This window comes from Microtus oregoni, unplaced genomic scaffold, assembly GCF_018167655.1.
Source record: "Microtus oregoni isolate MIOR12 unplaced genomic scaffold, Mior012 000062F_ref0000492, whole genome shotgun sequence".
Taxonomy (NCBI): domain Eukaryota; kingdom Metazoa; phylum Chordata; class Mammalia; order Rodentia; family Cricetidae; genus Microtus; species Microtus oregoni.
In genome coordinates, this window is record NW_024543872.1 from 478,189 (window position 1) to 500,662 (window position 22,474).

Consider the following 22,474-nt stretch of genomic DNA (forward strand, 5'->3'; position numbering starts at 1 on the left):
ATTGCTTGAGTCCAGGAGTTCAGGGCTGAGGTGCACTGTGCCCATTGCGTGTCGCATCAATATGGTGACATCCCGCGGGGGACCACCAGGTTGCCTAAGGAGGATTGAACTGGCCCAGGTTGGAATGGGAACGGGTCAAAACTGTGCTGATGAGTGGTAGGATTGTGCCTGTGAATAGCCACTGCACTCCAACCTGGGCAACAGCAAGACCCCGTCTCTTACCAAAAGAAAGAACAGGCATTTGGACAAAAAATACCGATACAGTTTTTCATAAGCCAAAGAGTAGTTTTCAAGATAAGGAAAACTGCCTCCAAGGTGCAAGGACGATTTTGGAAGGTAGGATGGAAAGAACTTAAAAGCTAGAGGAGTGAGGTGTAATTCTCTCCTCAGAACAGCACCTCACTGTTGCACTCTTAATCCCACAGCAGTTGAGATTGCTGGCGCAAGAAAGACCTGCACAGTATTGGGCCTGTCACTGCCCTGTCATGGGAGGAAAAGAGCCAAGGACCTAGAGGCAGATAATGGTAGCTAGGAGGGAGGGGCTCATAAGGCCTCTGCCCCTCACCGAACATCCAGGATTTAATAATCCAGGAGGGAGGAGGGGGAGAGATAATTTATTCAGTGGTATAACCACTAGTAAGGAACCCATAATCCCCCACCTAGGATCCTGTAAGCAACCCTAATGAAACCAATTACTCCATGAAAGGAGAAGGGTGAAGTGGGAAGAGAAAGGGTATTATGTGAGTAGGAGGGAATAAGAGAAGAGAATAAGAGGTGAATAAGATTAAAAAATATGCTATGTATGTATGATGCCATAGTGAAATTTAGCATAATCCATGTGTTTATAAATTTTACAGGGGAAACTAGGTGAGACATGAGAATTAAGAGTGTGAGACTAACCCAGGACAAAACTAAGTTCTAGGCCAGCCTGATTACATAACTTTACAAATAGAAAAAAAGAAAGGAAGGAAGGAAGGAAGGAAGAAAGGAAAAGAAAGAAAAGAAAAAAAGGAAATTGGTCAATAATGGCAACTAATACAAAGATTGAGAACTGAGGAAAAATAACTGAACTTGGTGATAGAGATTAGTTTGGTAGTACTGATTGGTCTCATGAGTAAGGAGAAAAATAATAAAAAATATTAACGATAATTTTTTTATTCAGCTACAATTGGCGGAGAAAGACAAAGAAATAAATGGTTTGGTTTCCCATTTGGAAAATCTCTCAAGGGAGAAGGTATTGAGTAATTCACTTTAATAAAATGTGGACAGCACTTGGGAGGCAGAGGCAGGTGGATCTCTGTGAGTTCGAGACCAACCTGGTATACAAGAGCTAGTTCCAGGACAGGCTCCAAAACCACAGAGAAACCCTGTCTCAAAAAACCAAAAAAAAAAAAAAAAAAAAAGAAAAAAAAAAGAAAAAGAAAAGAAAAAAGATAAAAATAAAATAAAAATAAAATGTGGACATCCTGTAACCATTCTTTACTTTCTTTCGTTTGTTCATCTTCCATGCCTCAGCTGGCAGCTCTCTGGCAATAAACAGTAGTTCATGTCTCTGTGAGTCTGAGACCAGCAGTCTCATTTCCAAGTTCCACATCTACCAGTTGTTGAGAAATATGTCAAGTATTGAAAATTACTAATTTAGTCTTCATCACCTACTTTGCATTTAACAATAAGCTAAGTTTATAATATTTAAATTTAGGAAAGAAGTGACTCTTTAATTTTTGTGTTCAAGCTTAGGTATTTTCTTGCGAAGAAGTGACCCTGTTAATGGTAAACAATACTGTTTCTTGCCATTGATTGAAATCAACCAGTGATTCTCAACCTTTCTTATGCTGCAACCTTTGAATACAGTTTCTAAATTTTTGGAAACTTGTATCTTCTGTGTTCGTATGATGCTTGCCGGTGTGTGCAAAGTTCGCCTAATGAGTCAGGGAGCAGTTTTCGTGGTGGTGTAAAATGTGTAGCATTTGGAAGATCACTCAAGGAGTCTTGCTTTGTTTCTGTATGTTTGTGATTTGACAATAGTTTGCTTATCCCACCAGCACCCTTCAGTCATTGTGATGCCACTCCTGGGGTAGCATTGCCATCTACAGGCTAGGGCTCAGTTGTATAAGCGTGCTTCCACTTCAGATGGCAGCCGCAGTGAAGCACCTAGGAGGCTTTCCACATCTTACAGCTAGCATCCCCTTGAAAACGTTTTTTTCTAGAAGACTCTCAGAATTAAAAAAAAAAACAAACCAGTAACTTTACAATATTTTGTCATGAAGAATATGCTTTATGATAGATGAAAGACATACATATGTAGAGTAAGGGTTAATGTTTCTTTTGGGTATATTATCCTTCTAGAATGTTGATGTATTCATCAACCAGGAAGTTCTCCCAGCCTCCTTACTTTATTTTTTTATTTTTTTTCTGGGGTTTCTTGATGTAGTTGTGTTTGATTAAATCATCTGTGAGCAATGATTTACCTCATTCTACAACTACCCCATTTACCGAGGAAGTGACCTGGAATGTGGGTGGGAGAGCCCTTTAAACTGCCCAAGAGCTCACATAAACCTTTGTTATCATAAACTTAGGTAGGTTCCAAAGTCACCACTGAGGAAATTGCAAAGATTTCGGGAGTTCTGTGTCACCATCAGATGTGTCTTCCTAGCTGACAGTCATCAGCATCGAACTCCTTTTAGCCAGCAGATTATACCAGCATGTTGTAATTTGTCATCCTTTTTCCTTTTGTTTCTTTGAGACAAGATCCCACTATGTAGTCCTAGCTGGCTTGGAATTCGCAGATCCACCTGCCTCTGCTTCCTGAGTGCTGGCATTAAAGATGTGGGCCACCACACCTGGCTTTTTGTTTAGATTTATTTTTATTTATGTGTATGTGTGTAAGTGTATACTGCCTATATGTGTGTGCCCCCAGAGGCCAGAAGAAGGTGTTGGATCCCCTGAAACTGAAATTACAGGAGGTTGTAAGCTGCCCTGTGTGGATGTGTGGTTTCCTAAGGTCTAAAGTACAGAAGGAAGTACAGGGGAGGAATACTGCTCTTCCGTCTGTACTGCGTTCCTCTTCACGCCCTGACCTAATACTGTACCTCCCCCCCCCCCCCCCCCCAGGCTTTGTTAGGTGAGACTGTACCTTTGGTTCTTCTGGACCAAGAGGAACCCTGAGAACTGTCTAATCATTTAGGCTTTACTTACAGTTTGTTGGTTTCTCTCTTGCTTTAGGGCCTTTGTTAATTTTTTTTTTTTGTCAAAGAATATCCTTACCTATTATTTATTCTATTTTGTTGAGAAAATGTAGGTTTTCTACTTAGGCAAAAATAGAGATACTAAAGCATGATTGCACTAGTTCGGAATGGGGAATTAATTAAACCTTATGGCCAGTCTCACTCTGCCGGTCTGACTGCGGTCTTTGATCTCACATTCTCAGCCAGACTTGTTCATGTGTGGTTTAGACTTCCTATTACTTACCTCTAAATGCCTAAGTCTTTCTGCCATTCATAGGCTTTCTGAGACAGGCTCTTGTCATGTAACACTGGCTGGCCCAGTATTCTTGATAGAGCCCAGGGTGGCCTTGAACTGGTCCTGTTTTTACCACTTTTGGTGTTTTCACAGGGACTTCTTTTGGCCTGCCAATTCAGTTAAGTACTCACACTAACCTTACCCATGGGACGTGTACTTTTGCTTCATGATACTTTCCACAATTTTTAATTATGCAGATATACTTGTATATATTTTATGCTTTATTAGGTTTCTGTACTTTCCACTTAACTGAAGGCCCATGAAGAGTGCAGAGTATACCTGTTTTAGTCAGTTGTATTTGTAGTCCCCATTACAGTACCTAGTATTTGAAGTCAAATATCTTTGAATATTTTTTGTTGAATAAATAAATTTGTTTCATTAGCTTATGGATAGCATTTGATTATAAAAGTATTTGATGAAAGAAATATACTGAGAGCGGCAGTTTTATTGTCAGTTTTAAAAATGTCAGCCTTATCAGGAATGCTGTGTTGGACATGTGCTATCTGCTTTTGTTTTTTACTATTATTTTAAAATATTTGAGTTACTCTTAGTCTCCTGTAGTATTGTCATAGTTTATATCACTTTAAATGAAGTATTTGCACTGTGACTTCAAACAGCCTGTTAATAATTAGTGTCTGTTGCACAGAGTATTTCCTTTTTTTTTTTTTTTTTTTTTTTTTTTTTTTTGGTTTTTCGAGACAGGGTTTCTCTGTGGTTTTGGAGCCTGTCCTGGAACTAGCTCTTGTATACCAGGCTGGTCTCGAACTCACAGAGATCCGCCTGCCTCTGCCTCCCAAGTGCTGGGATTAAAGGCGTGCGCCACCACCGCCTGGCTATGCACAGAGTATTTCTGAGAACTCTAAAAGCTGCTTAAGCATCTGAAGATTAGTGTTAGGTTTTCACTGTTTATCACTGAGCCCTTGGTCTACACTCTCTAGAAGGAAGCAAGTGCTCATCAAGCATTAGTTGAGTTGATAAGTGCTGACCCTACAGTTTTTAAAGGTTTATTTTTTGTATGTATGAGTGTTTGCCTGTGTGCATATGTTAACCCCTAAGCCCCTCCTCATTGGTTTTTTGAGGGGGAAGGCGCAAAAAAGAAATACAGTGTAAGCCAGGGGAAGATAGAATGAAGGCAGTCTGGGAGGAAGAGCAGACCAGAAGGTTGTCCATTCTCCTGGAACAGGAGTCACAGGTGCTTGCTAGCCTTTGTATGAGTGCTGGGAACTGAACAGGGGTCCTTGGCAAGAGCAACAAGTATTGTTAACCCTGAAGCCATCTCTTTAGCCCCTCCTCCTCTTTGAGACCCAGGTGGCTTTGAACTCAATATAGTCCAGGTTGTCCTCAAACTCTGGTGATCTTCCCGTCTTAGCCTCCTGACAACTTTGTTTTAAACAAAGTTTTTTTTTTATTTTATGTGTATAGATGTTTTACCTTCATGTATGTTTGTGTCATCATGTGTGCACTGGTTCCTAGCAGCCAGAAGAGGTTGTCAGATTTTTAGACAGTTATAGGCTGCATGCTAGGAATTGAACCTCAGTCCTCTGGAAGAGCAACCAATGCTCTTAACTGCTGATGCCTCTCTCCAGCCCACACTCTTATTTTTTTAAAATTTGTTTTACATACCTTTCAGTTTCCCCTTCCTCCTCTCCTCCTTTTTTACCCTCCCCCCGCAACCTCTGATTTACACCCCACCTCCAATTCCCTCCTCCATTCAGAAGGGGTAAGGCCTTTGATGCGAGTCAGCAAAGCTCTTCCCCGTGCATCAAGGCTGAATAAGGCATTGTACTGTAGGGAATAGGTTCCAAAGAGCCAGCTCATGCGTCAGGGACAGGTCCTGGTCCTCTTCTAGAGGCCACACAAAAGACCAAGCTACAAAACTGTCACTCAGATGCAGAGGGCCTAGGTTGGTCCCATGCCAACTTCCTAGCAGTTGGTTCAGGGTCCAGAGTCTGTCAGCTCCCACAAATTCAGGTCAGCTGTCTCTGTGGGTTTCTCCCCATCATGATCTTGAAAACTCTTATTTAAAGACAAATAATTAGTAGTTTTGCCAGGACCCGCATTCAGATTACCTGTATGATTTTGTAGATGAGTGCTGCGTTACACTGTTAGAGCTTTGAGCCACTAGAGTGAGATTAGTGGATTCCTAAGAAATTAAACCTTCACAGCATTTCTCTTTCTTTTTTTTGCGGGGGGGGGGGGGGGAGTGTCTTGAGATGGTATCTACATGGGTAGGCCATGCTGGCCTCCAGTGTCCATCTTCTCTCTCCCAGTTACTAGGACTATGCCTTATATAAACATTTAAATGCTAAAGTCTCATGTTTATTTGTAAAAGAAAATGGTGGCTTAAGAGGAGACGTGACTTGACCGAGTCATACGAATGTTTGAGACCCGAAGTCTCTAGGCTGTTTAGGGGTTCCCTTTCCCTTCCCTTTTTTCTCCCTCCTTTCATAGAGTTTTTTGGATGGTTCTGGAGAATCAAACCTAGAGTCTTGGGCAAGCTTGGCAAGTGTTCTACCATTAAGCTGTGTCTTCAGCTTTGATATTTCAACAGATTTTCATTATAACCCGGGGTGCCTTGAATTCACTTTTTATCTCAGGCTAGCCTCAATTTTGGGATCCTTCTTCCTCTACCATCCAAATGCTGGGATGTTGTTTTTAAATATTGGCAGTTTAAGACACTTATACTTCCATTTTATAATCATTTTGTCAAGTTATGTAGAAGCCTTTTGGGATTGTTAATTAGGATTTCATTGTCTCTGTAGTAAGAGGGGAGCTATTGGTGTGAAAATGATTTCTGTTTGCATACTTGGTGTACATCTCTCCACTTGGACTGTCTGTAATCACAGTCATATTCTTAATGGGTACAGCTTTTGCTAACTTACTTCCTATGCATTTTTTCATTTATTTCATTTTAAATAGAATCAAACTTTTCATCCTTGTTTCTTATATATAAGAATCATATAATTGATTTATATGTCAGCTTTATATCTTGTAACCTGCTTAAATTCACTCATTCTTCTAGCTTCTCTGCTGCAGGTTCTTTGTACATGTTCAGTTGTATCATCTGAACAAAGACAGACAGGTTTATTTCCTGTCTAGTCTCCGCCTTAATCTTGTCTTAGTAACTAGTTATATTGAAGAGAATTACGGAGAGCTGCAGAGTCCTTTATTTCATCTACAGTAGAATCATTGATTTTTACCTTATACTTTTTTTTTTTTTTTTTTTTTTTTTGATTTTTCCGAGACAGGGTTTCTCCGTAGCTTTTGGTTCCCCCTGGAACTAGCTCTTGTAGACCAGGCTGGCCTCGAACTCACAGAGATCCGCCTGCCTCTGCCTCCCGAGTGCTGGGATTAAAGGCGTGCGCCACCACCGCCCGGCTATACTTTTATAGGTTTCTATAAGAATATTTTCAAGTTAAATTATTTTTATTCTATCTTGCTGGATTTTTTAAAAACACTGAACAAATTTTGATTTTTATGCATATTATTAAAATATTATTTTTAAAAGATATTATTCTTTTTAAAAATTTTTTAAAGACAATAACTTTTGTGGTTAAACTCTAGTTTTTTTAAATACTAGATTTGATTTGCTAATTAGGATTTTGCATCAGTGTTTATGAAGGCTGTGGTCTGTAGTTCTTTGTGATATTCTTGCATGTGTGCACATAGGCACACAAATGTCTATCCAGGTACACATGCATGTGCATGTGGAGGCTCAAGGTAGATACCAGGAATCCTGGGTAGCTCCAGAATATATATGGATAGCTTCCCTAACTAACTGCCTTTACTCTGGGAATCGCCCACCTCTACAGCTACTCATTGTGCCTGATCTGCCTGGATGTGGTTCTGTGGCCTGAACTCCAACCCCCATGGTTGCTGACAGACGTTTAAACTTCTGAGCTGTCTCCCTAGTGCCTTGCTCGATTGAATGCTGGTCTAGTATTATGTTGGGAAATGGTTCTTCCTTTATATTTAAAAAAAAAAAAACTATATCCAGTTGTATCATCTGAACAAAGACAGGTTTATTTCCTGTCTAGTCTCTTAATCTTGTCTTAGTCACTAGTTATGTTGAGGAGAATTGTGGAGAGCTGCAGAGGCTAGCCTCCAACTTACTGTGTAGCTTAGGATCACCTTGAACTCCTGATTCTCAGTCTTCCCCTCAGAGCAGGATAGTGGTAAGCTGGCATGTCTGTCACCAGCTTTGCATTTTAAAATACATTTTAAATGTTTAATAGATTTTTTTTTTTTAGGAAAGGGGCTGACTTCCTTTTTTATACTAAAATGTTGTTGATAGGTAAGTAGTAAGAGGTTCATGGTTTCCCCTAAATTAGTTGAATAACAAGTACTTTTGGACATACATTTGGCTTTATCCTGAAATCTGATTTTGTTGCATGTAAGAGGAGCATTTAAGAGGTATGTGCAGCCTCCCCATAAGTGCACCCAGAATGTACTAGGAGATGCCAGTGCTGTATTTGGGCTGATTGTTCAATGCTGCCTTCATAGAATATTTGGCTGCTTTGTTTATTTGTTTTGTTAATTTTTAGGAACTTAAAAGAAGTTTAGAAGATCAAAAAGGAAGAAAAATGGAAGATCAGAGTTCCCAACAGGCTTCGAGGTGTCTCAACACATGCTCTGAGCAAAGTGGGCTTCTTCCTACACTGCCAAATGCACAGCCAGTTCTGCAGTATGGCAACCCTTACACAGCACAGGAAACACGAGGTTATTCAAGTATTTGTTTGCTTGGGATTAGCTGACTTAAAGAGTTTGTGCTTTTATTTTTATGGAATTAGAGAGCTGAGGGGTATAGTGAACTCTAATAAATTTTCTTTGTCTAATTTGTCATTTTAATGTTTAGTACTGCTACTGACATCATCTACAAGTGATATGTCATGAATGAGTAGTCCTAATTGCTTATCATAGACCCAGTTTTTAGACTTCTGGGTTAAAAATAAAAGAAACCTAAGGGTCTTGCTCTGTAGCCCAGGCTGGTATGTGCTACCGTGCCCAAGTGGCTTCAGCTGCTGCTCCTCTTCTGTAGTGCTGAGAATCCCCCGGCCTTCTTGCTCCAGGAAAGCGTGTTGTCACTGAGTGATACCCTGAGTTCCTGCTTGCTTTTCTAATCACTCTATCTACATACAGAGGAGCTAATTTCAAGAAATGGTTTCATCTGATTTTTTTTTTTACCCTAAATGTTGGTTCCATAATTCTTATTACAGATGGAGCAGATGGTGCTTTTTATCCAGATGAAATCCAGAGGCCACCAGTGCGAGTCGTGTCTTGGGAAGACAATGTTGTCTGTAGCCAGCCTGCTCGAAACCTTAGCCGGCCGGATGGTTTAGAAGACCCTGAGGATAGCAGAGTAAATTGAGTTTTCATTGTTTGAACCTGCCTGCTCTTGTGCTTCTAAGCCTTAGGTGGAGTGTTAAGGGTGTGTGTGGGAAGACTAGGAATTTTCCTTTCCATGTTATTGCCTCCTTCCTTCCTTCCTTCCTTCCTTTCTTCCTTCCTTCCTTCCATAATCTTCATTTGAAAAGCCAACTAGTGTGTGTGTGTGTATTTTCAGATTTAACACTTTATTCTAAAGTTCAGAGGTTGATTAGGATGTCAATTAACAGTTTAATCCTGATTATTACTTCCTAAGTAACTTTCTACAGTCGTTTGTTTGTGGCTCTGCCGGCCTAGAAGAAACAAAGTGTTAAGATGTAAAGATAATATGCAAAACCAGTACTGCCTTTTAGTTTAATATTTATAGCCTGTAAATGTTAAGGTAAATTTTGTTATCTTTATCATATAGTTCATATAATAGTTTTGTTTTGTTTTTGAAACATTCCCTTCTTAGACATCCTTAATATTTTTGTGGCATTTCTTATTCTGACAGCAATGAAGAAATGATGATAATTAAATTAGATTATATGGTATATCACTTTTTATTTTTTATTTTATTTATTTATTTTTTGGAGACAGGGTCTCTTTACATAGCCCTGGCTGTTATAGAACTCACAATGTAGACCAGGTTGGACTCCAACTCACAGAAATTCTCCTGCCTCTTCCCAATTTTGGGACTAAAGGTATGTGACACCATGCCTGGCTAAAAGATTATTATTTTTTTTTCTTTCCGTTTTTTTGAGGTAGTTTTTCTCTATGTAGCAGCATTGGCTGTCTTGGAACTCGATTTGTATACCAAATGCTGGCCTTGAACTCACAGAGACCCATCTGCTTGCTTTTGCATCTGAGTGCTGGGATTCGAGGCATGCACCACCATGCTTGGCTAAAAGATGATTTTTAAGGTTTTTTTTTCTTCATCATTTAGTAAATAGATTCCTTAGAGCAGCCCTTTTTGGGGGGTAGGGGTGGGACTCCTTTATTTCATAGCAGCTCTTTCCAGTGCATTAAGATAAATTTCAAGGAAACGGTTTTATTGTGCTCTTTGTAAGTACAGCGATATCATGACCTTTTTCTCATTTAATATAGTTTGCTGCATTTCGTTGCTATTAACCTTTGTAGAAACTGATCAGTGTTCAGACAGGCATGATTTTAGACCTAGTGTTCAAGACTCATAATGGAGAAAAATGTATTTCTCTCTCCTGCCTTTTGGCCTCCTATGTCTATTACTGGGAATAATTAGGAAAACTGTCAGAACTTGTGTAGCCTATTTAAGGTCTTGAGTATCATCTTACTGCTTTTTTACAACTTTACCTTACATTTTGCATATTTAATCTGATCATTCTTGGCACAGATGTTACATGTGACAAGTCTTTCTTTTTCATAATCATTGGCTTCGGTTTAATTAGCAGAATGTTCTTTCTGGTCTGTGTGCTTTGCCCTCTTGCAAATCCATGAGAAGCAGTGTTAGCATCTTGGGCTCATGTGCCGAGGGCCTTAGATCTGGGAATAACATAGAAGGTTCTTACTATGTGTGCCTGGAGTATTTGTGTTTTGTAAACAGAAGATTTTATGTATTAGAAGGGATGTTTTATATACATCTAAAACTTCTAAAATTCTTGTCATTTTAACACCAAAACCACTTGCAAATGAGGGGTTTTATTATGTAAAATATGTAAGAATATGGAAAGCGAATTTTTCTGTAGGAGGGGCTAATATAGTCCACAGTGCCCCAGTGGGTACCGTGGAGTCAGAGTTGGATGTCCTACTCTCTAGCCTATCCTCTGCCTCACCAGCTGCTCCTTCCTCTCTTGTACCGGAAACTGCTGGCTTTCAGAACCATGTCTAAGCCTCATTGCAGCAGTTGTAGTGACACTGGTGGTGGCACTGCGTGTTCCTCTAGCTGCTGCCTGCAGAGCCTGTGTATGTGATACTTGTGTTTCCACAGTAGCTCTAGGAGTGGTTGTCAGCACGGCTAGTCAGTCGTGGAAGCAGCTGAGCTAGCTGCCCATAGTTCTGATTCACACCACCAGGAAAGTGGAAGGAGGGTAGGAGCCTATGAGGTCACCTGTGAAAGCTCTGGCTACACCAGAGGCTCTGTACCTCTCAGGTCATAGCACCCTGAACACTTCCCTCTATAACATTTCCTAGGCCAAAAGATATACCTAGTGAGTATTTATGTCCTAATATATTTAGTAGCCATTCAACATAGTATATCTTAGTTAAAATGTTCTGTTTATTTTTAAATATCTTAGTTACCTACAGGATGTGTGACTGTTGACCAAAGCATAGCTTCTTAAGCTTTGGGATCGCATCGAACAAGCTAATTTCCCACTTCATATTTGCTTTTACATAGCACTTGATTTATGTCACAGCAATGCCAAAGACTCGGCTTCTAAAGCTAGAGTGTGGGTGCTGGAGAGATGGCTCTGGAAGAGCACTGGCTTCTCTTCCAGAGGTTCTGAGCTCAATTCCCAGCACCCATATGGTGGCTCACAACCATCTGTACTGAGATGGGATACCCTCTTCTGGTGTGCAGTATACATGCAGAGACAGCACTAGCATACATAAAATAAATCTTTAATAAAGAAATAGCTAGGGTGTGTGGAAAGGAGTGTTGACACTATCCAGACTTGAAACTGAGCAGCACATTGCATTGCTACATCATATGGTATCTGACAAATACAGGGTATTTCTACATAATTTGATACTTATTCAAAATTAAATCCCATGGAATCTACAAATTTCTATGTTACCCTTGTGCTGGTGGAGGCCATTTGTTCGTTCCCAGCCACCCAGGCCAGAAATAATCACACAGAAACTATATTATTCACAATACTGTTTGGCCAATAGCTTAAGTGTATTTCTAGCTAGCTCTTACATCTTAAATTAACCCATTTCTATTTTATATTTTACCACAAGGCTTGTGATTTTACTGGTAAGGTTCCAGGGTGTCTGTCTCCTTGGGTGGCTATATGGCGTCTCTCTGACTCTGCCTACTCTATCTGCTTGGAATTCCCACCTTGCCCTATTCTGCCCTGCAATAGGCCCAAAGTGGCTTCTTTATTAACCAGTGGTATTGACAGCATTACAGAGGGGAATCCCACGTCACCTTTGGCACCTGTATAAGCAGTTTTTGGAACCATGATCTACTTTGTGTGGTCTTTGCTACTCTATAAATGTGGCTCGTACATATACGCTTTAGTACCTCTTCCAGGACTGTTGAAGTGGAGATTTCCTGCCTTCAGAGAGCCTGAGATCAGGTGATGTGAAGTCCATTGAGTGTCAGGTGCAGCAATCCAAAGTTCTAATCCTGCTGTTCAAGACTAGATATTTCCCTCTCTTGACATACATTTACTCCCACTTCCATGCATTTTTTTGCTTTCTTTTTCATTCTTCTAGTAATAAAATTGTTTTATTGCAGTTTCCCATATGAGTCCTTCATAATGACCGACCCTCCCTGCGTGAAGATAGTTTCTGTTGCTAAACATTTTTCTGTCACAGTTTTAGTAAGCATTTATTGTTAGAAGTATAGTTCTTAAAGAGTCTTGTGACTCCAGAATTACTGCAAATCACAACGTGAGAGTATCAGGGCTGCTCCCCATTTGACACAGTGCTCCAGAATTACTGCAAATCACAACGTGAGAGTATCAGGGCTGCTCCCCATTTGACACAGTGCATTGCTTGAGGTTTCTCTTTAAATTGTCATCACAATAAAAGTCTTTGTTCTAGTGTGTTTACAAAAGTGACATTGAGTGGCATTCAATTCATTTTTACTAAGTAGCCAGAAAGGGTACAATGGGAAGTTCCTTTCTGGATTTTCGTTCTCTTGATTAGGCAGAGATAAACTTCCTTCCTTCCCTTTCCTTTTTCACTTCACACACACACACACACACACACACACACACACACACACACACACTGTGCTGTTTAAAATTTGGGTTACCTTAGAATAGTAGTACTGAGTAATAACTTTATTGAAATGTCATTTACATCTTCTACATTTTGCCACATAAAGTATGTAGCTTTGGTTCTCAGCAGTCAGAGTTGTGCAGGCATCACAAAGTCAATTTGGAAACACTTTTTGCCACTACAAAAGAAAGAAACCCTTGTGTCTTTTACCTGTCAACTATTTCTTTACCCCCAGGAATCCCTTTATCTGCTCCCTTGTAAACTTTCTAGTCTAGACGTACAGGTATAAAAATAGAGCCTATCATATTTGGTCTTTTGGATTACCCAGCATGTTTTAAAGTCATCCTGTTTTAGATGCATTATGCTTAGCAAGGAAAGTATGCTTCCTTACTCTATTGCTGGATATCATTTCACCATCTGAATATTTTATATACTTATTTTAGATTTATTTTTATTTTCTGTATAGGAGTATCTGCCTGCATGTATGTCTGTGTCACACACATGTGCTTGCTGCCAGCAGAGGCCAGAATTGGGCATTGGATCCCCTGGAACTGGAGTTGCAGGCAGTTGTGAGCCACTAGGGGTGCTGGGAACTGAACTTGGGTCTTATGCCAAAGCAGCAAGTGTTCTTCTGCATTGGTTACTGTTCTATTGCTGTGAAGACATACTGTGAACAATGCAGTTTATAAATGAATGCATTTAATTGGGAGCTTGCTTACAGTTTCTGAGGGTGAGTTGAGTCCCTACCATCAGGACAAGAGGCATGGACTAGATTAGTAGCTGAGAGCTTACATGTTGAGACAGAAAGACAGAAAGAAACAAGGCAGAAGGAGCCTTAAAGTCCATCCCCAGTGACACACCTCCTAATCTCCAAAAACATTTCTACCAGCTGCCACTAAGCACTCAAAGATACGAGCCTGGCGAGACCATTCTCATTCAGACCTCCACACCATCTTAACAGCTCCAGGATTCTTTTAAAACAAATGGTTCTCAGTCTTCTTCAGTTTCTAATATAACTTGACTCAAGTTTATTATTTTAGAAATTAATATAAAATGGCATCTCATTCTTCTATGTTAAAAACCTGTGTGATGGGGCTGGAGAGATGGCACAAAGGTTACAAGCACTGACTGCTCCTCCAGAGGTCCTGAGTTCAATTCCCAACAACCACATGGTGACTCACAACCACCTGTAATGAGATCTGGTGCTCTCTTCCAGCCTGCAGGCGTATATGCAAATAGAACATTGTATTTATAACAAATAAATCTTAAAATAAAAAAGCCATGTGACAAATGCTGAAATACAGTGAAATTTTTGAGTTCTTATTGTGCTTTTAGCCCTCCACTCCAGTTCTATTAAGTGTCTGCCGTAATAACTTTACTTCCCAGTCCACTCTGCCATTTTCATTGACATGGACTTGAGAATGAAGTAGGATAGACTACATTGTTGTTTGTTTGAAGACCTTGTCTGCTTCCTCTCCATGTTTTTAGTTCTTTTTAAAGAGACAACATTTAAAACTATTTTCTCTTAACACTTCAGTTTATTAGGAAGAAAGTATTGAAAAGCAACACTGATTATTTTATATACTAAGAATTAAATATTTTGCAGAAGCCACTCTCGATGTTTTGATGGTGTGTGCCTATAATCTCAGCACTCAGGGGCAGGAATGGGAGGATTGCTGCAAGTTCAGCCCTAAATGCCCTGTCTTAAATCAAAATCAAAGGGCCATTCTCCTATTGCTTTTCATGCCAGTCTACCTCATGTCTATCTGCCATAAAAGCATTATGAAAAGGAGCAGCCCATTTTCTGAATTTCTATCTTTTAAATGAAAGACAGATGTATAAACAACGTTTTTTACTGGAATCTAGGGGCCTTCTCTGGGGAAGCACACTCTTTAGAAGGCTCCGGTATGTGAACTGCTCATTCAGGAAGTGGTCTTAGAATAACTTCATTATGGTAGTACACATACCCTGAGATCTGAATTTGCATGTTAATGAGTCGGTTGCTTTGAAAACTTTGCATACTTAGTCCAAGCTTTCATCCAAATAGGTGATTCCTTGTTTATAAGAAGTTGCTGTTTTCATTATAATACCCAGCGTTCAACATTTCTTTCATTATTTGAGACAGAGGCACCCTTTGTAGCCTTGATTGGTGGGGAATTCACTATGTAGACCAGGCTAACCTCAACTCCTAGAGCTCCCTGAGGGCTGGGATTAAAGCTGTGCGCCACCATGTCTGACATCCCCTGGTACTTTTCAGACCATCTTGGTATGCGGTCCTGTCTATCTCAAGCTGATCCTCCTTTCTCAGCCTCCCATATTCTAGAATGACAGGCACGTGCTGCCATGCCCAGCCTTAGAATTCTGCCTTTAAAGCACAATAATATGTATATGATTGTTGCCAGTTTATTTATTGCTTAGAGAGTAGAAACTGCTTTTCCTGTTTTCCCTCCTAGTGTTTCCCAAGCAGGCAGTGAACATGTTAATGGACTGAGTGTGGCATGTCATTCAGCCTACAGTATCATTGACTGACTCATGAGTGTTTGGCTGTTTAAAGTGAGGGAGTGAAGGTAATGAGTTGTCTGGTCAGTTATGGTGCTGGCCCCTGAGAAGTTGTATTCTGATTTAAATATATGTAAAATGAGTATGTGTAAAAGTTTAATAAGAGCTAAAAGTTTAATTGGGTAATTTAAGTGTCGTTATGAACTCACTTGGTTTAAAGAATTTATATTTGGTTTCACTTTTCTCAAAAAGTTGCCCTGCTTTGTTTTGTGCCAGGAAGATGAGAATATGCCTGTTCCTCCTGATCCAGCCAGTCAGCATTTACGTGGTCATGGAGCAGGCTTTTGCTTTGATTCCAGGCAAGTGTTTTCCTTTGAAAAATTACTTAGAATTATGTAAAATAAATGACTCTGAAAAAAAAATAGTTTCTGGAAACTTGTTAAAAATACAGTGCTCAGAGTGCAGCATACAGAAAACTGGTAAAATATCTAGCTATGTGTCATCCTTTGACAAGCCAGTGGCATAGAAACTTGGAAATAGACACTTTTAAATTATGTTTGTCGGATCTGTGTGTGGGTTTGCTCACTTGTGTTCAGGTGTTCAGAGGCCAGAAAAGGGCATCAAGTTCCCTGGAGCTGAGGTCCAAGTAATTGTGAACCATGCAGAGAGGGTGCTAATCTCTGCTCCTGCAAGAGCAGCACACACTCTTACTCACTCAAGCTCCTAAAAAACCCAATAGACACTGATGGAAAATTATGAGTTGCATTTATCCTTAGAGTTAAAAAATAAAAACAAGGAGGAATACTAGGTCAGATTTTAATTTAAACAGTTTGTAAGTTTAAAGTAGTCTATCCCAGTGGACAGAGTGGGTTGGATTAACTGGCTGGTTGTGATGGAATTCACTCAGTTAGAAGTGTCAGAACAATTTACGACAGGACAGTTGTCCTTAGATGAAGTCTTTGACCTAGGGAGACATCTTAGTACATCCAAATCCTCTGCCAGGCTTACTGAGGATTATCTAAACTAACAGAATTCAACCAGTTTCTTAGCAGGTGAGATAGCTGAGATCAGAAAACAGATTAGCTATATGAACTTCACCATAAGTAGAATATTAGAACAGCAGAAAGAACTTGTTGAGTCCTTCAACACCATCCTGTGTGCGATTAAACCCATTGCCACCATCGTGCCAGTGGGGGAAGGATAGATAAATGTTGCACAGAGCCGCTCTGCAGTTAGGACTCCTTGTGATCCACTGGTAGCTCAGCCTCAATAGCTGCAGAACTGAAGCATACTGGAAAGAGAATGGACAGAGGCTCTAGGTAACTTATACACCAAAAACTGGGTCCTGGGTCCCACTTGAGGTTTAAGAGACGAATAATCTTTTGAAAGAAGCTTGCCGCCTTAATGTGGAAACTTTGTCCAAGCCCTGCGTAATTGCCCAAGAATTTGCACAACTCCTTTATGATCGCCTTTCTGGTTACAACACAGTCTTCCATCAATTGGCCCAGATAATTGCAAAGATTGCTAAGTGTTACAATGCTATTGATGTATGCAATGCCAAGTTTCAAGCCAGCTTAGCAGAAGGTGATTCAGCCCAGCATGCTTTGATAGGACTGACTCACCCGGTCCCCTGTCTCGCAGAAGCGTTCCCTCCAGAGGTTAAAATTAAGAGTCAAGTTGAGATTCCTCATTGGTACCAGAAGAACATTAGAGTGGTCCTGCCTAATCCTCAGCTTGAATATAGCTGGGTGTGTGTTTGTTTTACCCACTGGACAAAAGTTAAGACTTAAATTTAATGATGACTCAATTTTAGAGTTAAGAGGTTGTGAATAGTATGTGGTAATCCAGTTATTAATATAGAATTATTTGATGAGATTGACCTATTTATTGCCCCAAACCAATTGTGCAGCGTGAGTAATAATATTTTAGCAAGGACTTTTTTTTCCAATAAGGGAAAAAAAAAACAATTAACAACAACCAAAAAAAAAAAAAGCCCAAACTATAAAGTTAGTTAAAAAGCGAGAAAGCTTTTCACAGTAGGCTGCATCTCACATAGTGTCTGACTTCGGTAGGTTTGGGGGCTGTCAATCAATTGTAAAACCAGATTTAGTGGTGGCTTTGTAAAAAGACAGATGCTGTACACAGAACCAGGAATCTAGAAGCAGAAAAAGTTTAAACTGGTAAAGACTTTGAGGATAAGTTGTTTGGTCCAACTGTCAACTAGCTAAAGTGCTTGTTGTATACTGAGATTGCTGTTACAACTAGAAAATACCTAATTAATTCTTTTTCTTCTTTCTTTAAAAGCTTTGATGTTCACAAGAAGTGTCCCCTCTGTGAGTTAATGTTCCCTCCCAACTATGATCAGAGCAAATTTGAAGAACACGTTGAAAGTCACTGGAAGGTGTGCCCGATGTGCAGCGAGCAGTTCCCTCCCGACTATGACCAGCAGGGGTTTGAAAGGCATGTTCAGACCCATTTTGATCAGAATGTCCTAAACTTTGACTAGCTTTCATTATGAGTTAGTACAATTTAGCAATTAAAACAAAAAACAACTCAGCTAGAGACTAAGGACACTCCCAGGTGTCACTCTCATGCTCTTCCACTTTCTGATTGAGAACTACTTTTGAGTGCGGTGTTGCTAGGGCCAGGGTACAGCTTTGACTACAGTAAATACAGTTTTGATCTCTGTTAGTCTTGTCTGCTTTAAGAAAGTTCTTAGGTGTTTCTATTTGTCCCCCAGTTAGAAAAAGTATATGAAGAAGGACACAGGAATTATTTTCATGTTACTGAACTGAAAACATATGTGTGATAGTTGTAGATTACTTAGCACAATCAGAAGATATACAAGTTTCTGTTCACGTTGGTGATTGAGCATGACTACTATTATGTAATAAAAAGCATCGATCATAACAGTTCTTGAAATAATTCTTTGAATATAGAAAACTTGCAATTCAGTCAATAAATCTTTCTTAGATATGGAACTGCATGTAGAATGAGGTCACAGACTTGAGATACTCTTTTTTAATATGAAAAACACTGGCTCTAGGAATTAATATAGGCATATTTTGCTAATTTTATGGTAATAAATAAATTTTAAAAATTAAAATGTAATATGTATGGTTATTTTTAAACTATTGAATTTGTGTTTATAACTAGTGAGAGGATGACTAAGATAAGCAGACGACAGCTGCTCTCCTAAGTGACCTTGTCAGATGGTGGCGTAGGATGACAGGCTGTGGATAAGTGTCTTCCTCACTTTTTTCTAATGAGAATACAGATTGGAAATCACATTCCTTAGTAAGTGATTAAATTTACAGCCCCAATCTAACGACTGTGTGCCGTAGCTGCAGTTCTGCAGGACGGTGCCCGGTAACGTTAAAGAAGACATTTTGGAGGGCTGTCGTACCACTGTCAAGTTTGCTTAGGTTTTCACTAACCTGATGCCCTGGAGTTTTTGGCTGGGGCCTTAACTTTGGAACTGTCCTCTTCTCTTTTATGATGGGAATGTTAATAAAGTACTTTTCATTTGCTGCTTTAGTAGTTGCCGGAATATTGAGACCTGTTATGAGCAAACCGGGTTTTTAAGGTGTTAATACTCAGAGTTGGTAATCTCTGGACTGCTGTGTGAGAACTTGGTTATATGCCATGTTGCTGGTGTTTGTAGTAGCAGAATTTGTATATTTGAGTCATTTGAAAAGATAATATGTATATGTTTTAAAATACTTTTAAGTTTTTACATTTATTTTATTTGAAAAGCTATTTGAATCTGGGGAAAACCAGTATGTGGCTTTCAGATGCCAGGTGTTGGGCAGTCCTGGGAGGCAGTAACAGCAACGCCTTCTCCTAGCTTCCCGGGAAGCTTTATATAGAAAATACTTGGGCAGAATATGCTTAGCAAGGGGCTGTGGGGATGGCTTCCATACTGAAGTGCTTGCTGGGCTTAGTTCTGGTCCCCAGCACTCCGTGAAAAACCAGACTGTGCTTGTAAACCCTCTGCTGGGGAAGCAGTAACTAGAGGTCCTTGGGGCTTGCTGCTCAGCCAGTCTAGACAGTCTTTGAGCTTCAGGTTCAGTGAGAGACTGCGCGTGTTTCAAGGTGGAGAAGTGATTGAGGAATGACGCGTGATGACCTCTGCCCTCCACGTGTCCACACGCTGGGCTTTCTCTTGCCGTTAGTATGGCCCATGCTAACCGGACAGTATGAATAGTTTTAGCCCCAAGCTTATGATAATTATCATTTACAGAAAAGTAAGCAAAACGTAAGGGACAAAAATCTTTACATATCATCTAGATTTTGCAAAACAGTTAGGAGCCTAAGAGAACAGGCACTGGACAGATGTTTTAACTCCCACAGGAAACCCGATTCAGGTCTCACAGTGGAGCCGATTAAAGTAAGGAGCCGGGTTTACTTTGGGTCAGAGGCAGTTTATTTTAAATGTGATTTCATGTACATTTATTAAGCAGCTTTTCTTGACAGAAATTTTGAGTAAATTGCCTTCAGTTCTAATACTTTTATTTCTTTCAGACTTAATGTGCTCTGTCCCCAACAAAACATATGAAAATATAATTTAAAGCACAGTTTTCACAGACACGGTACAATACATTCACTATACACGGTGTAACAAAATACCCCATCCTTACCTGCTGAGTAATACTGTCACAATGAAGAAGTAGAAACGGTTTGGTTTATCACTGAAAGAGTTAACATGCACGACGACTGTTTTTATGACTGTGGCTGCTGAACTCTACTGATCCAGCCTGCAGTGTCTCACACTAGAAAGAGCAAAGCTAACTAATAATTGCTGGCCTAAAACTTTTTGGTCAACTGTTGTAGGTAGGTATGGAGCGAGCAGGGCCTTCTGCACCAGCTAGTTGACTCTCAGTTCTGGATCACCCTTTAACGGCCTGTGGGCTAACACTATAATCAGGACCAAGACCACTTTTCAGAGCTGAGGACGTTTTTGGTGGGCAACATCTTTATAAATACTTGGAAATCCCCCTCCACGAGGGATTTACCATTTGGGAATGCAGCCTACCCATCTGTTTAACAGAATTGTCATTTCACAATGTGGAAAGCTGAGCAAGGAACCACTACTTTCTAGCTGTGTGTAAGATTTCATCAGATGGGAAAAGTTCTTTTAGAGGGGATCTGAGTTTGCTTTTCACCAGTTTGTCCTGTGTAGTCCTGTGTCAAAGCAGCTTTTATTGCATACTAGGCAGTCAGTAAACTCTTGTGTTTAAAGAATAGCACTTGGGATAAAAGAACACTCAACACATGATGGTACTGTCGGTGAGAGAAACTCGAGGAATGGTCCAGATCGGTCACTAGTGGGCTGTATATCACTCTCCGTTGACCACCTGCTGCAAGAAGCACTTAATCGTCAGTAAGGCTTATTTTCATATTCTGGCAAAATGTTTTCTAAAGCTAAACAGACATTTCTAATGGAAATGCAGACTTTTACAATGTGATGGGAAAGTGCCTTTAAAAGAAGTTGAAACTGAGCACGCACAGGGGCACCAGGGGTCTTAGGACGATGTTCCTCTTTCAGACACGTCTCCGTTTTATTTCAGCTTGCGCCCCACAGATCTCTTAGGGCAGTAGGTGCAAGAATTGGCAACATATAAACATAAAATTGTTGGCAATAGAGAACTACAAAGTGCTTGAGAACCTCATCGTTGATGAAGCTGTAACCGAGTTTCACACACACACGATTTGCACTTAAGTTTCCAAAGTGTTTCTTAACAGATTTCAGGGGAAAGTATTTTAGACCCTGGGATCTTGGTCCATAGTAACATTAGTATATATCAGTCTCTTGCACCCAGCAGGCACTCAGTGAGTGTGCTATCAGTGAGTGAACTGAGGCTTGCGCAAAGATGCCGTTTAGAACACTAAAGAGATTGGTAAGTCCAAGGGCAAGAGTTTTAGCTTCTTAAAGGGCAAGATAATTAAACAAAACAAAACAAAGCACACCTTTTATGCATGTTATTTAAATATGAAAATATTTTTAGCATATTATGTTAAACATTCTTATTTATATTTCCATTACCTAAAGTCTTTCTACTCACAAATACTAACTCCATTATGTAAGGCATGGTAACCAGTTTGATAATGAAGGTATTATTTTGGTTTTATGTGAGTTGATGTGTTGAAAAGCTTCAATCACATTACAATCTTGAAAAGCATCTCAGTGCCAGCCCCTCCACTCCCAGTTAACATCACTGCAGTGTGACTGCAACATGCCCTTAATTTTGTTTTGGGGAAAATGTGCTGAGGAACCTAGAGCTTTCTCGTTTAGCACCTTATATCGAAGTAATGGAGATGGGTGTGATGATTACATGTGCAAATGTACAAAATCATCAACTCTACAAAGAGACATCATTCCAAAATTACAGAAAAGTTTAAAGCATGCATTTAATTATTTCTCATTAAAGGGTCGCTGAGTGCGTCCCCTGAAAAAGGTGGCTGCTTTCAAAATCAGCGACTGCTGGTGAGGGTTTCTTGGCACAGTTCTGACCAGCACGTCACTGCTGCATCTTCCTGATCATCTCTGCCGACACCGGGGGGTGGAAGTTGATTGTGTGGTGTCGCAGGCCCTGAGCGGTCTTGTAACTCTTCCCACACCGACATTTGAATGGTTTGCGGACGCGGATCTGCGTTCGGTGGCCATTCTTAGCATGGTACTTTATGCCATTCACATTCTGTGAAGAAGATAAAAAAGTTCCCAATGAGGAGTCACACCTGTGCAAACCTTGGCATGGCCCAGACCCCAGTAGAGTAGCTACTGGATGGCATCTCTGGAGAGGGTGGCCTTCGTGTGTCTGTTAGGCCTGGGTTGTATACAGTAGTTGTGTGAGGAAATGGTGCGGTTTCCCCTGGTTTCTCGAAGCCTCGCTTGTCAGGTACTAAAGTTTGCTACTTGGAAGAGAATTAATTGGAAATCCTATGAATGTTTCAGAATGACCAATGAAATACCTTTCTGAAGAACACAACAAAAAACAAGTTAGGGCAGATCAAACGTAAGATGTCTAAGTTCATGGTTTATGGTCAGACAGCTGTGGCGAGTTCCCTGCCACATCTTACCAGGAATGTGACAAGAGTTAGCCCTGCTTCAGCACTGCTGTGAGTCCCTGGGCACTACCTTTACTGATGTATTTGCACTGCA

The 22,474-nt window shown here is 40.2% G+C and overlaps 2 protein-coding genes across 5 annotated transcripts in view; one reads left to right on the top strand and one right to left on the bottom strand.

The window, feature by feature from the left end:
• Tax1bp1 (Tax1 binding protein 1) overlaps window positions 1-18,418 on the top strand; it is a 59,691-nt gene extending 41,273 nt beyond the window's left edge. Inside the window, exons 14-18 of one of the 2 annotated variants that reach the window (XM_041640117.1) lie at window positions 1,163-1,234; window positions 8,064-8,238; window positions 8,736-8,878; window positions 15,589-15,671; window positions 17,617-18,418. In XM_041640117.1, the coding sequence (XP_041496051.1) occupies window positions 1,163-1,234; window positions 8,064-8,238; window positions 8,736-8,878; window positions 15,589-15,671; window positions 17,617-17,818 (675 nt within the window). In that variant the 3' untranslated portion in view covers window positions 17,819-18,418. The remainder of the gene's footprint in view (window positions 1-1,162; window positions 1,235-8,063; window positions 8,239-8,735; window positions 8,879-15,588; window positions 15,672-17,616) is intronic. The other variant, XM_041640116.1, reaches the window with a different exon arrangement.
• A 1,303-nt stretch (window positions 18,419-19,721) lies between these two features.
• Jazf1 (JAZF zinc finger 1) overlaps window positions 19,722-22,474 on the bottom strand; it is a 301,532-nt gene continuing 298,779 nt past the window's right edge. For all 3 annotated transcript variants that reach the window (XM_041640365.1, XM_041640366.1, XM_041640367.1), the window contains exon 5: window positions 19,722-22,010. In XM_041640365.1, the coding sequence (XP_041496299.1) occupies window positions 21,834-22,010 (177 nt within the window). In that variant the 3' untranslated portion in view covers window positions 19,722-21,833. The remainder of the gene's footprint in view (window positions 22,011-22,474) is intronic.